The following is a 13,042-nucleotide window of genomic DNA, read 5'->3' as shown; positions in this document are numbered from 1 at the left end:
CTGGGAGAGCTTATTGCTAAGATGTTGTGGTATTTGGTGATGGAGCAGCTACATTTGCTAATGATACATAGGGTCTAAAGAGTAGAATGTTTGGTGTGGAAGGGGTGGCAACTGTGAAATATTTATTGTTTTGTATCGGTGCGTTTTGTATACACTAAGGATTACCTGTGAGATTCAATGAAGTGGAGATCAGCAGTAAGGGAGATGGCTTTGGATGTGGAAAATGACCAAGTGAATTAGACTTGGGTAAAGATGTGTTAAGCTTTTGCCGGAAGTGGGGGAATTTATTTATTTATTTATTTTGCGGTGTGAGTCCAGACCATAAAGGTCACATTGAAAATCTTTACTGATCCAGGGGTCCCTCTTTCTGACTTTTTGAAGGCTGCCTCTTCAGTGCCAACCATGAAAAGGTTCACATACAATATGACAGCCCTGGTTCCCCTCAGTTTGTTTACAGGTCTGGCCTCAAATGCTCAGTATCTATGGGTAAGGCTGATGTTTGCTAGAGTGGTGATAAATAACATTTTAGGCACAATTTCCAGAGAGCATTGGGAGAGAAGGTGCTCTGTAGCTGAGAGGTCATTTCTATCTGGAATGTTTGTGTTAAGTAAGATTACATCGTCAGTAAGGTAGAGGGTTCCAGTTGGCAGAGGTGGGTGTATTGGTTTATTTGACATGCCACAAAGTGTTATACTCCGTGTGGTCAAGTATTACAACAGTAGAGCATATTTGTGCAGGGAGGATAATGATAGAATGGTCATGGATAGCTTTGGACTCAACTGGAGTAAGGTTTTGAGTTTTGGTGATATTTTTCAGGAAGCATTGGGAGGCAACACTGGAAGTAAGGAATTCATTCAGGTCTTGGAGTGGATGTTTTTTGGAAATAGGAGAAGGATCTTTTTGGGATTTGGATTAGAACTGTTTTAGGCAGGATTCAATTCTCACTCTATTCTGAGACAGGTATATTAATCTTCATTGCTTGTTTCCGCCTTTGTGGTTCGGGTTGTGAATCAAGCACCTCCATTATTGTCTGTCTCTCCACCACTTCCAAATTTATTTTATTCAGTTTCATCTATCATGTTATGTTTTTCCTTCTCCTTGTCATCATAACATTGTTTGCTCTTCTTTGTACTTTTGTTTTTCTGCCCCTTAGTTCCATACCTCTGTAGTACAACCCACCCTTTAACCTTCCTGTAATTAACATTTTCCTGCCATTTAAGACATCTTTTATCATTCCCATCAAATTTTCTATGTCCATAATGTTATTTCGTGCCCTATTTTGCATCAACATATTCATAATTTTCCTGCGAGTTATGATTTATGAAAAATGTTGATGGAGAAAAAACCAATGTAAAATGACGGTAGCATGGCAGTGGCCGTCAAGTAGTGTTTACAAGCATTACACGCATAAGTTTCTTGACACCAGTGCACTCTACTTAGTAGTTTTGAATCATTAAATGGCTAAAAATTTGAACCGGTCATGCCGTATCTCCTGCTGCTACCAAGCTCTACGTGGCTTGGTGGTTGGTGGGAGTAACTAGGTTTGTTCGAATAAAGACATCATGACCACTCATAATGATTTCCAAACTGTCTCTACTGTGTATGCGCAGTTTCATGATTGTTGTAACACCTTTGTCTAACCATATTTAGCATGTTTCGTTGTTTGGCCACTTGCAGTGCTAATTGACACCTGCACTCATTGTGCTTTGCTCAAATGATTTTGATTCAGACACAAAACCAATAATGTATTTCTTCATACTGAGCAAAGTGTGTTTCGAGAATTTATTCCCATTGTCACAATATTATGAGAAGGAAAGTTGCTACTCACCATATAGTGGAGATGCTGAGTCACAGATAGGCACAACAAAAAGATTTTCACACTTAAAGCTTTCGGCCAATGGCCTTTGTCAACAGTAGACACACATAGCCCCACACACACTCACACAAACACAACTCCTCACACACATGACTACAGTCTCAGGCAACTGAAACCACATTGTGAGCAGCAGCACCAGAGCATGATGGGAGTGGCGACTGGGTGGGGAAAAGGAGGAGGCAAGGGTGGAGAGGGGGGGATAGGGGGATAGTATCGTGGGGATTTCGGACAGTGAACTGCTGCAGGTTGGGCAGTGGGCAGGGGAGAGGTGGGGGGGGGGGGGGGAGTGGAAAAGGAGAGAAATAGAGAGAAATAAATAAAAAATAACATAAAAGAAATAAAAAAGACTAGGTGTGGTGCTGGAGTGATGGCTGTGTAGTGCTGAAATGGGAGCAGGGAAGGGGCTGGATGGGTGAGGACAGTGACTAACGAAAGTTGAGGCCCGGAGTGTTATGGAAATGTAGGATGTATTGCAGGGAAAGTTCCCACATGCTTAGTTCAGAAAAGCTGGTGTTAGTGTGCAGGATCTATATGGCACAGGCTGTGAAGCAGTCATTGAAATGAAGAATGTCATGTTTGGCAGCGTGTTCTGCGACAGGATGATCCACTTGTTTCCTGGCCATTCTTGTTGACAGACAGCTTGTTGGTTGTCATGCCTACATAGAATGCAGCACAGTGGTTGCAGCTTAGCCTGTAGACCACATGACTGGTTTCATAGGTAGCCCTGCCTTTGATGGGATAGTTGATGTTAGTGACCGGATTGGAGTAGATGGTGGTGGGAGGATGTATGGGACAGGTCTTGCATCTAGGTCTATTACAGAGGTATGAGCCATGAGGTAAGGGATTGGGAGCAGGGGTTGTGTAAGAATGGACGAATATATTGTGTAGGTTCGGTGGACGGCAGAATACCACTGTGGGAGGGATGGGAAGGATAGTGGGCAGGACATTTCTCATTTCAGGGCACGACGATAAGTGCAGCATTTACTTATGTACTTTTTGTGATGTTACCCAAGCCAACGATATGAGTGATAGTTTGCGTGTGTGTAGTCTTCTACATAACCAAGGAGGCACAGTACCTGAATCCTCTGAAAGATGACTACAGTGCAAGAGACACAGAACAATACATATGAAAACACCCAAAAAATGCTAATGTAAATATTTGCACTTGACAATGAGAAGACATCCTCTAACTGCATTGTGCTAAGCATGAAAAAGTACATATCTGGTACATTGTTTCATTGTTTGAATAATGGATGACAGCTGCAGGCTTTCGAAAACACTGGTTATGATGTATGAAATTGAGTCAAATGTTTCTACTTCCCAGATAGTTACCAGTTCCAGTATCGTCAGCAGTTTTTATTAGATAATAAACAAATCCCTGACAAGCATTTTGTTATCTATTATGTGCTTATGTCATACATAAAGTGTGAAAATGCAAGGGGGAATTCTATATTTAATGTTTACAGCTTAAAACGTCATTTCTCACGTTTTACATTTTCCTGCATCTTACACCATTGTTTTGAAAACTCTTGAAAAGTGTAGAAACAGGATTTCACTGTAATTATCTTTGTGCTTTCATTTCATCCTCACCCCATGTCACTGTGTCATCTTTGAACAACATGGCTATTGTTTTACCTAGCTTTCTAATTTCTATTGCTGGTTTGGGGTTTCTGAGGTGGAGTGGGTGATGGGAACAGAAGGTGGAGAGTTGGAGGGGCAGATGGGGAGGGGTAGCTGATGACTCAGAGGGAGGTAGCAGATGTATGTGATGGGTATGTTGAAGGGAGAAGCAACAGGTGCATGGGGTAAGATTGTGACACGTGCACCAGGGCCGGTGAGCTTGTGCAAAGCTCTGTGACAATAACAATGTGGAGGAGTGGATTGGGAGGAGGTGACAGGACAGAGGAAGAGGAGACTGTTATGAAAGCAGCCTTTTAATATACCAGCTGTGCTGCAGTTTCTCCATAGCTTTTGTTTCTGGATAGCTTTTATTGGGGCATGACCACCAACCAACTGTCTACCTGTATGAATGATGCGTGGCCAACACCAAACTGTGGGCAAGAGCAGAAGTACCTCCGAGTGGCAGAACTCCCGATATTTTTTCCCGCGTGCACCAGTTTTTCTGAACTACAGAGATTGGAATTATCCTTGCACCACATCATTTCTGAAATCCACATGGCTTCAATCTATGCTCACCCTTTTCACCTGCACCATCTTCCCAACAATCTTCTCTTCCAGTCTTCTGTCATTACTCTCCCACATCCTCATAAGTGCTGCATGAACTCACTGGCTCCGGTTGCTGTCTCACGTTCCTGTCCCATGCACCTGATGCCTCTGTGTCCCCATTCCTATCTCGTTCACATGCTGCCTCCCTCAAAGCCAAATTTTATTCACGACTGGTAGATAATGTGGAGGACCCTATATTTCTCTGTCATAGATCTGTTTCAGCTTTATACCTCCCCCTCCCCTCTCCTCCCTCCCTCCACCACCAGTACTTCTCTTGCCTTTACTCTGCTAAAATAATTTTTGTACTTATCTTTTATCATTTGCTCTTTCACTTTCGTAACTTGTTTATCCGTAATATTTCACAGACCACGCAATCTAGGCACAAGGTGATAGGCCTTCTCAACATCAGTAAATATCATAATCATGCCTTTATCAAATTCCCCCTTTTTTCTCCATCAAATCTTTTAATGTAAAGGTCAGATCAAACATTGATCTGTCTTTCCTGAAACCATACTCTTCTTGGTCCACTTCTCCTTCTAGTTTCCTCCTCACTATTCCTTCCACTTGTCTCATTGATCTTAGCTACACAGGCTACAAGAGTGACCCCTCCGTAGTTATTGTATTCCTTCTTTTCACTTTCCCTCTTCTGGAATTTCTTTCATCTTCCAAATTATGCTAAATAGTACAACCACCGTAGCCCTACTGGCCCTGTTGCTTTTATCATTTCTGTGGTCACACATCCACTTTCATATTCTGTGTGGCTTTGTATATATGTAAGCCAGGTATCTCTTCTTCTTCTTCTTCTTCTTCTTCCCCTGTGTCTTTATCATTCTAACTTACTCACTGCATTTAACATTCATCAATTTTGAACACATTCTTCCCATTTTTATAGAATATTTCTTCTCTTTTTGTACCTTTGACTTCTTTATTTTTGCCTATCCACTTTCAACAAGCCATTTGCTTCTTAAGAAGATTTCTGAAACACCTCTATTCCTCTTCTTCACTACTACTCTTTCCTTGTTTCTTTCTTTAAACATCCATATCTTTATATTTCTTTCCCTTTCTCTATTAACTTGGCTGGCATCACTTCATGGGCTCCTTCAAATTCTACTGTAGGCATTTGTAGCTGTGTAAATTCCTCTCTCTCCATAAGAAGAAGATCAATCGTCATCTTGATTTTTCTCTCTCCCAACCTATACATAGTTATTTTTTGTGAGTTCTTTCTAAATTATGTTTTTCCAACAATTAAATGATTCTTCTGCAAAAGTCTATTAGCAAAGCTGCTTCTTCAGTCTGGTTACCATAGCTAAAGGGACCGGTCTGTTGTTCTTTCTCTTGCTCGTTAGTCTCCACATGTACAGTCACATCTCCTCTTATTATGACTTCTTTGTATTCTATACATTTTTTCAGTACTTCTGAAAGCTTATAGGCATTCATGTACCTTCCCCGATAGAGGAACACAGACATGTATAAAATCTGTTGTTCCACTATTAAAGCCAACCTTACTGTAATTATTCTATCACTAACCTGCTCAGTTTTTCCCCCACACATTGAACTAAATCATCATGTTAAAGGCTGTTTATCCATCAGATTCACCACACCCAAAGGCATTTTACAACCTTCTGCCAGGTTTAAAGTATGCTGTCCCTAACATGGAGACGGATGCCTTTTGTAGCTGCTTCTCTGGGGTACAGACCCTACAGGCTTGCATCTTTCACCACTGACAATGTACTGAAGTCCACCTTCTCTATCACAGTCATAATTGGCATCTTCACCCAACAGCTCTGGACTTGGACCCTCTATATACAGGGTCTCTCGTTTAAGAGTTGTCAGGCGCATTTTCTCTGGTGTTTCAGCAAATATTTGCAATTTTTTTCTTTTGTTCTCCCTCTCCCCCTCCCTCCACCAGTGTTTGCTTTTGGTTTGTTTTCTGTTACTACCAAAATGATTAAGTGGGGTTTCATGTGCCCATTTGATAGAACAGTCCCAAAATAGTAAAGTGTGATATTCATGTTATTAATATGTGTTAACAGGGACAGTAAAATACGAAGAATAACCAGTACTCCAGCAGTGACTGAGCAGTGCTTTTACTGCATGGCAATAGCAATCATTACACTAGGGGTCGCATGAGAGATGTGATTAGCAGTATTTGTTTGTGGTGTTTCCAGCTACACATACCATAAACAAAATTGCGAAGATCTACTGAGACACCAAAGACACCGTGCCTGATGATTCTTAAGAGAGACACCCTGTATATGATCCTTGGATAAAGTGTGTCCCAGTATTTTAAAACCCGGAGGAACTCAGACTGATAGCTGCATGTTATAATTATATTAAGATTTAATGCATCCTTCGGGACCAGGTTTCACCACACTATCTTACTGCCTTAGAGTGCTTCATTTCCATTAATGCTCAGTTTTTAAGTGATGATAATACTACATGCACTAACAAATCAATAATTACTACAGTTTCTCCAGTCTGCTTGTAATTTACTATGAATTGACTCACAACTTATAATACAAAGAATTGGTTAGATAAAGCATAAAGAGACAAATGTTTGGAGAATTGTGCTCTTAAAACTGAGAGTGGCTGCAGTTGAGCAATTCTTCAGATAATCTGTATTTAAAGTATATTCCAACAGGCTTGGGCACAAAAAACAACAAAACTGTTGCCAAATAACAGGCCAATAGTTTCAACAAGAATTTTGTTTAGCTGCTGGTATGTTCCAGTCAAGGCTGCTGTTCCAGCAGATGCTTATTGTATTTTCGTCACCAAAGTGTACTCGGCAGGCACTGACAATTGGTAAAGTCTTGCCTGGTAGCATTTGTGTAGTCTGTGGCAGTGATTCTTGTAGGTCAAAAAATAACTAATTGCTAATATAAGAATTCTAAACAGCCACTAACTGGCAGCACTTACTGTTACTATTGTTTGCACATTTTCACAAACATCATTAGTACCTTTCCAGGTGATACACACTTCACTTGCTCCCTAGACCCACTGAATCTCTATCTTGTTAACCACTTCTGAGATTTGTTACAAAAGCAGATCCAGCTACTTAATATGTTCTCCATCTCCATATTGCCTTTGAAGGCAGGAGGGTGTGCAGTGGGGTTGTCCATTCCATAAGACTCTTTTCTACATCACTTTACTACATAAGTACCCTGAACTAAATTTATCCCTCTTGACTAAAATTACTTGCTGATTGCCATTCCATACCTTAAAAATTACTTCTTCCAATCAAAACTCTCAGCATCAGACATAAAATGTCTGCCATTCCCAGTGCTCCAAAACGAAGTGTCACTTCACTTGGATTTCTTGACTAGTGTGGTGCACAGGATGGTTTATAAAGTTCCTGTTTCAAAACACTGGAAGAAATGAACCACTGCGCAGAATGATGTAAGATTTGTATGGAGTATTTTCAAACAAGGGGGAAACATTATTGGGGGGGGGAGGGGTGAAAATTTTACCACTAGATGGCACTGCAACTGGCAGAATTTGAAAAAAAAAAAAAAAAAAAAAAAAAAAAGGAGAAGAAAGAAAAAGAAGAAAAGTGTAGGGTACTTGGCTGTTTCTCAGTATGTACTCATCGTGATTCTCTCAGTGCACTTTCCTCAGAACGGTGATAAGAACTGTGACTATGCACAAGTAACTCTGCAGACATTCCAGACACTCAGGGGTATGAAAAAAGACATTGGTATGACGTCTGATGGAGGTCTGGAGAAAATGATTACATAATTAAAAAAGATAGGCTCTTTTGAAGACAATGTGATCACAGCATTGCAGGAGGGGGTTGAGCGGTGATGTGCAAACGTAAAACAGTGCATGAGAAGCTGCCTGAACTTTGGGCATAACTGTGAGAAAGGTGCATAACATTCTACCAAATATCCTGCATTGCTATTCATACAAAATTACCCATGTTCAAGAGTTGCTTTGTGTAGATGTGTGCGTATAACCATTTTTATGCAAGATTGTGTTCCTCTGCATATTGGACAGCCAATGAAGCAGCTGCTGCAGAGGTATTTTGGAAATGGCTAGAGTTGTCAACCATTATTTCGATACAGCCTAGCCGTCAAGATCACCTGATATTAATCCGAGTGACTTCTTAATGTGCTGTTATTGGAAAGATGCTGTGTTTAGTTGCTCTGATTGAAAGTGTAGCTGAATTGAAGGCACACATTGTAAAGTGCATTCTGAACATGACCCCTATGACACTCTGATCTATTGTGGAACTTGCTGTTCCTCGATTTCTCCCATCTGTTGTGGTACGACCTAGCTGTGGTGGATGGGCTTACTTAACTAACAGTGCCACAGATGTTGACTGCCAAACTTGAGCGGTCTTGCTCATTGCACAGTACAGTTTGTTTAATGCGCAGCTCATGCCATAGCTGTTGTATTGCGATTTGTCTGCAATTTGTAGCCAAATCTATTTACATTATGGTGCTTACAGCACCATCTACTGGGAAATTTCTAATTTTTTTCCATGACATTTCCCCCTTCTTTGATAACATACTGTTCAAATTTATTGTCATTCCAAGCAGTGGGTCTTTTTCTACAGTGTTTTGAAACTGCAACTTTAATTATAATCACACTGTAAATATGTAATTCATTATTGGGCACTGTCCAACAGCCCATTTAACTGCAGGCTGTTGCAGTTTGCCCATTTTGGAAGCCCACTCCCTGTTATCATAGCCTTAACTGAGGCATAACAGAGAGCCTGTGTAACATGGAAATGCTGTATTAGCACATGACAAATGTCAACGAACAAATAGTTCTAATTAAGAGTAAAGAGTGTCATACTTCGCTGATCACAGAGTATTTATGAAAGTGACACTTTGCTACTGACATTTTCCTGCTGCTGTACCAAATGAAGCAAGTTGCATGTAGTTGAAATGAAGATTTGCGTAATGTGCTCTGTGGTTTTGACAGAGTTTACTGAGTGGAGGCTGTAAAGTAGTTCCAACCTATGTAAATGAGTCAAAGCCAGTGACTGGACTTAACGGTTCAGTTGGTGTTAATCAGAATACCACCATTCTGGTGGCCAACCTTGTTTTTTATTATCCATTCTATACAAATTAGTTTTAGTAGTAACATTACATTTGTTTATCATATCTTTAATGTTTAGAATTATTTCTTTCACAATCTTTCAGTGAGTATCCTAACATTTCATTAACTATGTTTTACATTTTCTGTTTGCTTATGAAAATTGCACTCAACTATATGCAGAATATACTAACTCATTTCATGGAGTAATTTTTGTTGTAAAAATAAGTGACAAAAGGGCAGTATTTTGTTGCAGGAAACAAGTTATTTTATGAATAAAGCAGTCTAGATCAAGTTCTTCTTTAACTGTCTTACAGGTTTCGGTGAAATTAAACCTCTTCAGATTTAAAACTAAAGTACACAAAGACTTCACTGCTGCTACTGGTAGCACTAACAACACACACCAGCTGACAATGGTGGTACCAGCAGTCCTGTGTTTTAGTTTTCAATCTGAAGGTGAACGATAACTAATTTGGGTGAAACCAGTACTAATTGTTAAAAAACATGATCTAAACTTTCTTGTTCATAAAGTATGGAAATATATATGCAATTAATCAGTGCATATTTTTTCTCAAATTGAAGGACGAAATACTGGGGTGCTTCGCCACCAAAATAGATCTCATTGTACTATAGCATTATTGCAGCCTCAGTCTGTGATGCTTTAGAAGCATGTATTAACTTGTTAATTATGGCTACAAGTTCTTGTTATCGCTCTTACACAGCTACAGAAAATCTTAAAATTGTTGTGGCAGAGAATGTTCGAAACTGAGCAATGGGAAGAAAGTACGACGTGAGCAAGAGTCATATTTGTGACTGGCGAAAAAACAAAATACGACTTCAAGAAACAAACAGTAATCACCAGGCATTTCACAGCCAGAAAGCTGAGCATCTGGACCACTAAAAAAGGGTCTGCAATTATGTGGATGATAAATGACAATATGGATACCTAGTGACTAGTGAAATGTGCCACCTCAAAGCATTGGCTTTGCCAAGGAAGAAGGCATCACCAGTTTCACCATAGCTATCTGTAAAGATTTTCCAATCGAAATGGATTTGGCTTCCGGAGGAGAACTATCATTGCTCAATGGTTTCCAGGCAATTATGAGGAAAAGGTAGTGAATTTTTATTGCCACATGAATGATTTGTGCCAGTCTATTGTGATCTATTTTGAGATGCCACTTGATAGCACCGTGAGCAGGAAAGGGGAATCCAGTGCCATGATATGAACTGGCGGCAATGAGAAGCAAAGGTGTACAGTGATGTTGTGTGTACTGGTGATGGAAAAAGGCTACCACCTTACATGATATTTAAAAGGAAAACTATTCTGAAAATATCAGTGAAACGCATATTGTGAGAGTAAACCCAAGAGGATGGCTGAACAGTGACCTTGTGGTTGACTGGATGATGCATGTTTGGCAACATCTGTCTGGTGTGTTACTGAATTTATGTAATATTTTGGTTCTGGACAGCTTCTGCAGACATATATCTGAGGAAGTGTGAGACAAGCTACAAAAAGGGAAAAGTGACTTTGTCATTATCCCTGGAGGCCTAGCATCTGGCCTGCAACCACTAGATGTGTGTATAAATCATTCAAAGCTGCACTTAAGCAGCGACACACGCGATGGATGGCCAATGAAAACCACAAGTTCGCACAAAGTAGAAAAATCAGGTGGGTGGTTTTCTCCCAGATTTGTGAGTGGGTGAAATGAGCCTGAGACTCCATTCCACTACCACTGGTGGAAAATTCTTAAAAATATCTGGTTCATAAATTCACTGGATGAAACCGAGTCGGCACTCTATGGGAAGATGGTGACAACAACAATTATTCTTTCACATTCTTTCTCTAGTGATGATGATGAAAGTGATGATGAATCATTACGTTAGAATATATTTTCTGTGAATAAAATACAAATTAAAGCCACTATTCCCCCTCCCCACCCACTTAAAATTAGGGTGCGCGGATTATTCAATGGCACAGATTATTCACATATATTATTTTGTTGCTTTTATACTCAAATGTTGGTGCACTAATAAAATTATGTAGAACAGCTGTAGCTATTTATTCGGTTGAAGTATTTCATCACATCATAGTTCATTCTAATATTAGATGTCTATTTCTAGGGAAAAATTGAAGTTGATGATGTGGCCGGCAAAATGTATGTGAGAGCATCTCCATCTGCTACTGGTAAAGATGAAAACCAAATGGTTGGTAAAGATGTAAAATCATTGTCTGGTGGTGAAAGATCATTTTCAACTGTGGGCTTAATTTTGTCTCTCTGGGCTGTTGCTGAACCACCATTTTATTTCTTGGATGAATTTGATGTATTTATGGTAAGTCTCCATACAGGAAATTGGGTCAAATAAACACAATTTTAACTTACAATTATTTTACCTCATGCTAATGTGTTTTTTAAAGCACTTTGATACTGTGATTGATTTCTAAATCTTTTTGTAATAGTGTTTTTTTACAGTCTCTCCATCCTTAACAGTTTTTACAACTTAAGTCCTACTAATTGTATTTAGTATATGCTCTTATTTAGTACCAAGATCATAAGTGATATTGTGAATGAATTTGGCATTTTCTTTTTTCATGTCCAAAACAAGCTATAAATTATTCATACACAGGAAAAGTCAATGCATCACTCTCTTTACACACACACACACACACACACACACACACACACACACACACACACACATTGCTGTCTTCACAGTACAATATGTTTCTTTCTGCCAATCCCATGATAATATGGCACATGTAAGTTTTTGGATACAGAGTGCCATATTTCTTTTTTTGTGTTTTCGACCACCGTTTTCTGTGTACTGAGGCTAAGGATTGTGGAGGAAAGGTTCATGACTGTTTTGTGGGTCTGTTTAGGTTCCTCCCACCACCATACAGAATCCAGTGAAATTCTGCTATTGCAATGTTTGCCAAAAGCTAAGTTTACACTGTGATGCCTAATTGAAATTTAAATCACGTAATGCATTTATATTTTCAATAGTGGCACTCTTGTAACAAAAATACGCATTACCAGTAATGAAACACAGCATTCAGCCATTACTACCACAATGATACTGTACACAGTATGGTTTAATCGTTGAGGTCGGCAGTGCACAAACACGAAACACCTGTATTCTCATTTCTTAACATGGAAATTGAACTATTTCTTTAAACTAGTTGAAATACACATGAACTCTGAGTAAAAAGACAGTATCTAATTTTAACATTAAATAACTACCAGTCATCACTTATGTCCTAAAATATAGAATGATTTATATTTAGGAACAGGAAAAAGTGCTTGTTTTTATGACGTTTCATGTTATTCATCGAATAATGGTTTAAACGAAATTGATCTGTTTCTTGTTATATCTCGTTCCACGGTTGAGTAGCTATCTGTAAGGTGGCCCCATGAACAGGAGGAATAAGATTGAGTTAGATACTGTTAGAGATGATAGCAATGTAGGCAAGTTACTTCCAGTAATAAATGGAATCTAATTTGTTAAAAGAGCTATGTGTTTGGTATAAAAGCAGTCTCGCCTAAAAATATATAGTTTTGGAAACATTAGTAGGCTTAGGGAAGTACACTAGCACTAATCGAGAAAATGTTGATTACTAAGCAATTTAAAATGTTGGTAGATTGTTGGGAAATGTTTCCAGAAGGTGGGATTGTTTAAAGTGTTGCTTTATGTTGTACAGACATTGACAACGTTCATATCTTGTGTTTATGTACTATAGAACTGTTGTCATTGACATATAAGTTTATAGTGTACCAAAATACTGCCTTCTCCCGCACTGTCGAGTCTCTGACAGGCCACGCTACAATGCCCCCATTTTTAGAAACATGGGACTAATGTTTGAATTTATTCTAACATCTGCCAAATTTGCTGTTTGATCATGTA

General features: G+C 39.3%; 1 protein-coding gene across 3 annotated transcripts in view; it reads left to right on the top strand.

The window, feature by feature from the left end:
• The window catches only part of LOC124615754 (structural maintenance of chromosomes protein 6), a 188,410-nt gene that overhangs the window by 149,220 nt on the left and 26,148 nt on the right, over nt 1-13,042 (top strand). For all 3 annotated transcript variants that reach the window (XM_047143841.1, XM_047143842.1, XM_047143843.1), the window contains one exon: nt 11,264-11,473. In XM_047143841.1, the coding sequence (XP_046999797.1) occupies nt 11,264-11,473 (210 nt within the window). The remainder of the gene's footprint in view (nt 1-11,263; nt 11,474-13,042) is intronic.

The sequence above is a fragment of the Schistocerca americana genome, chromosome 5 (assembly GCF_021461395.2).
Source record: "Schistocerca americana isolate TAMUIC-IGC-003095 chromosome 5, iqSchAmer2.1, whole genome shotgun sequence".
Lineage (NCBI taxonomy): Eukaryota > Metazoa > Arthropoda > Insecta > Orthoptera > Acrididae > Schistocerca > Schistocerca americana.
Note: the sequence above shows the minus strand (reverse complement) of the source record. Positions and strands in the feature narration are given on the sequence as shown.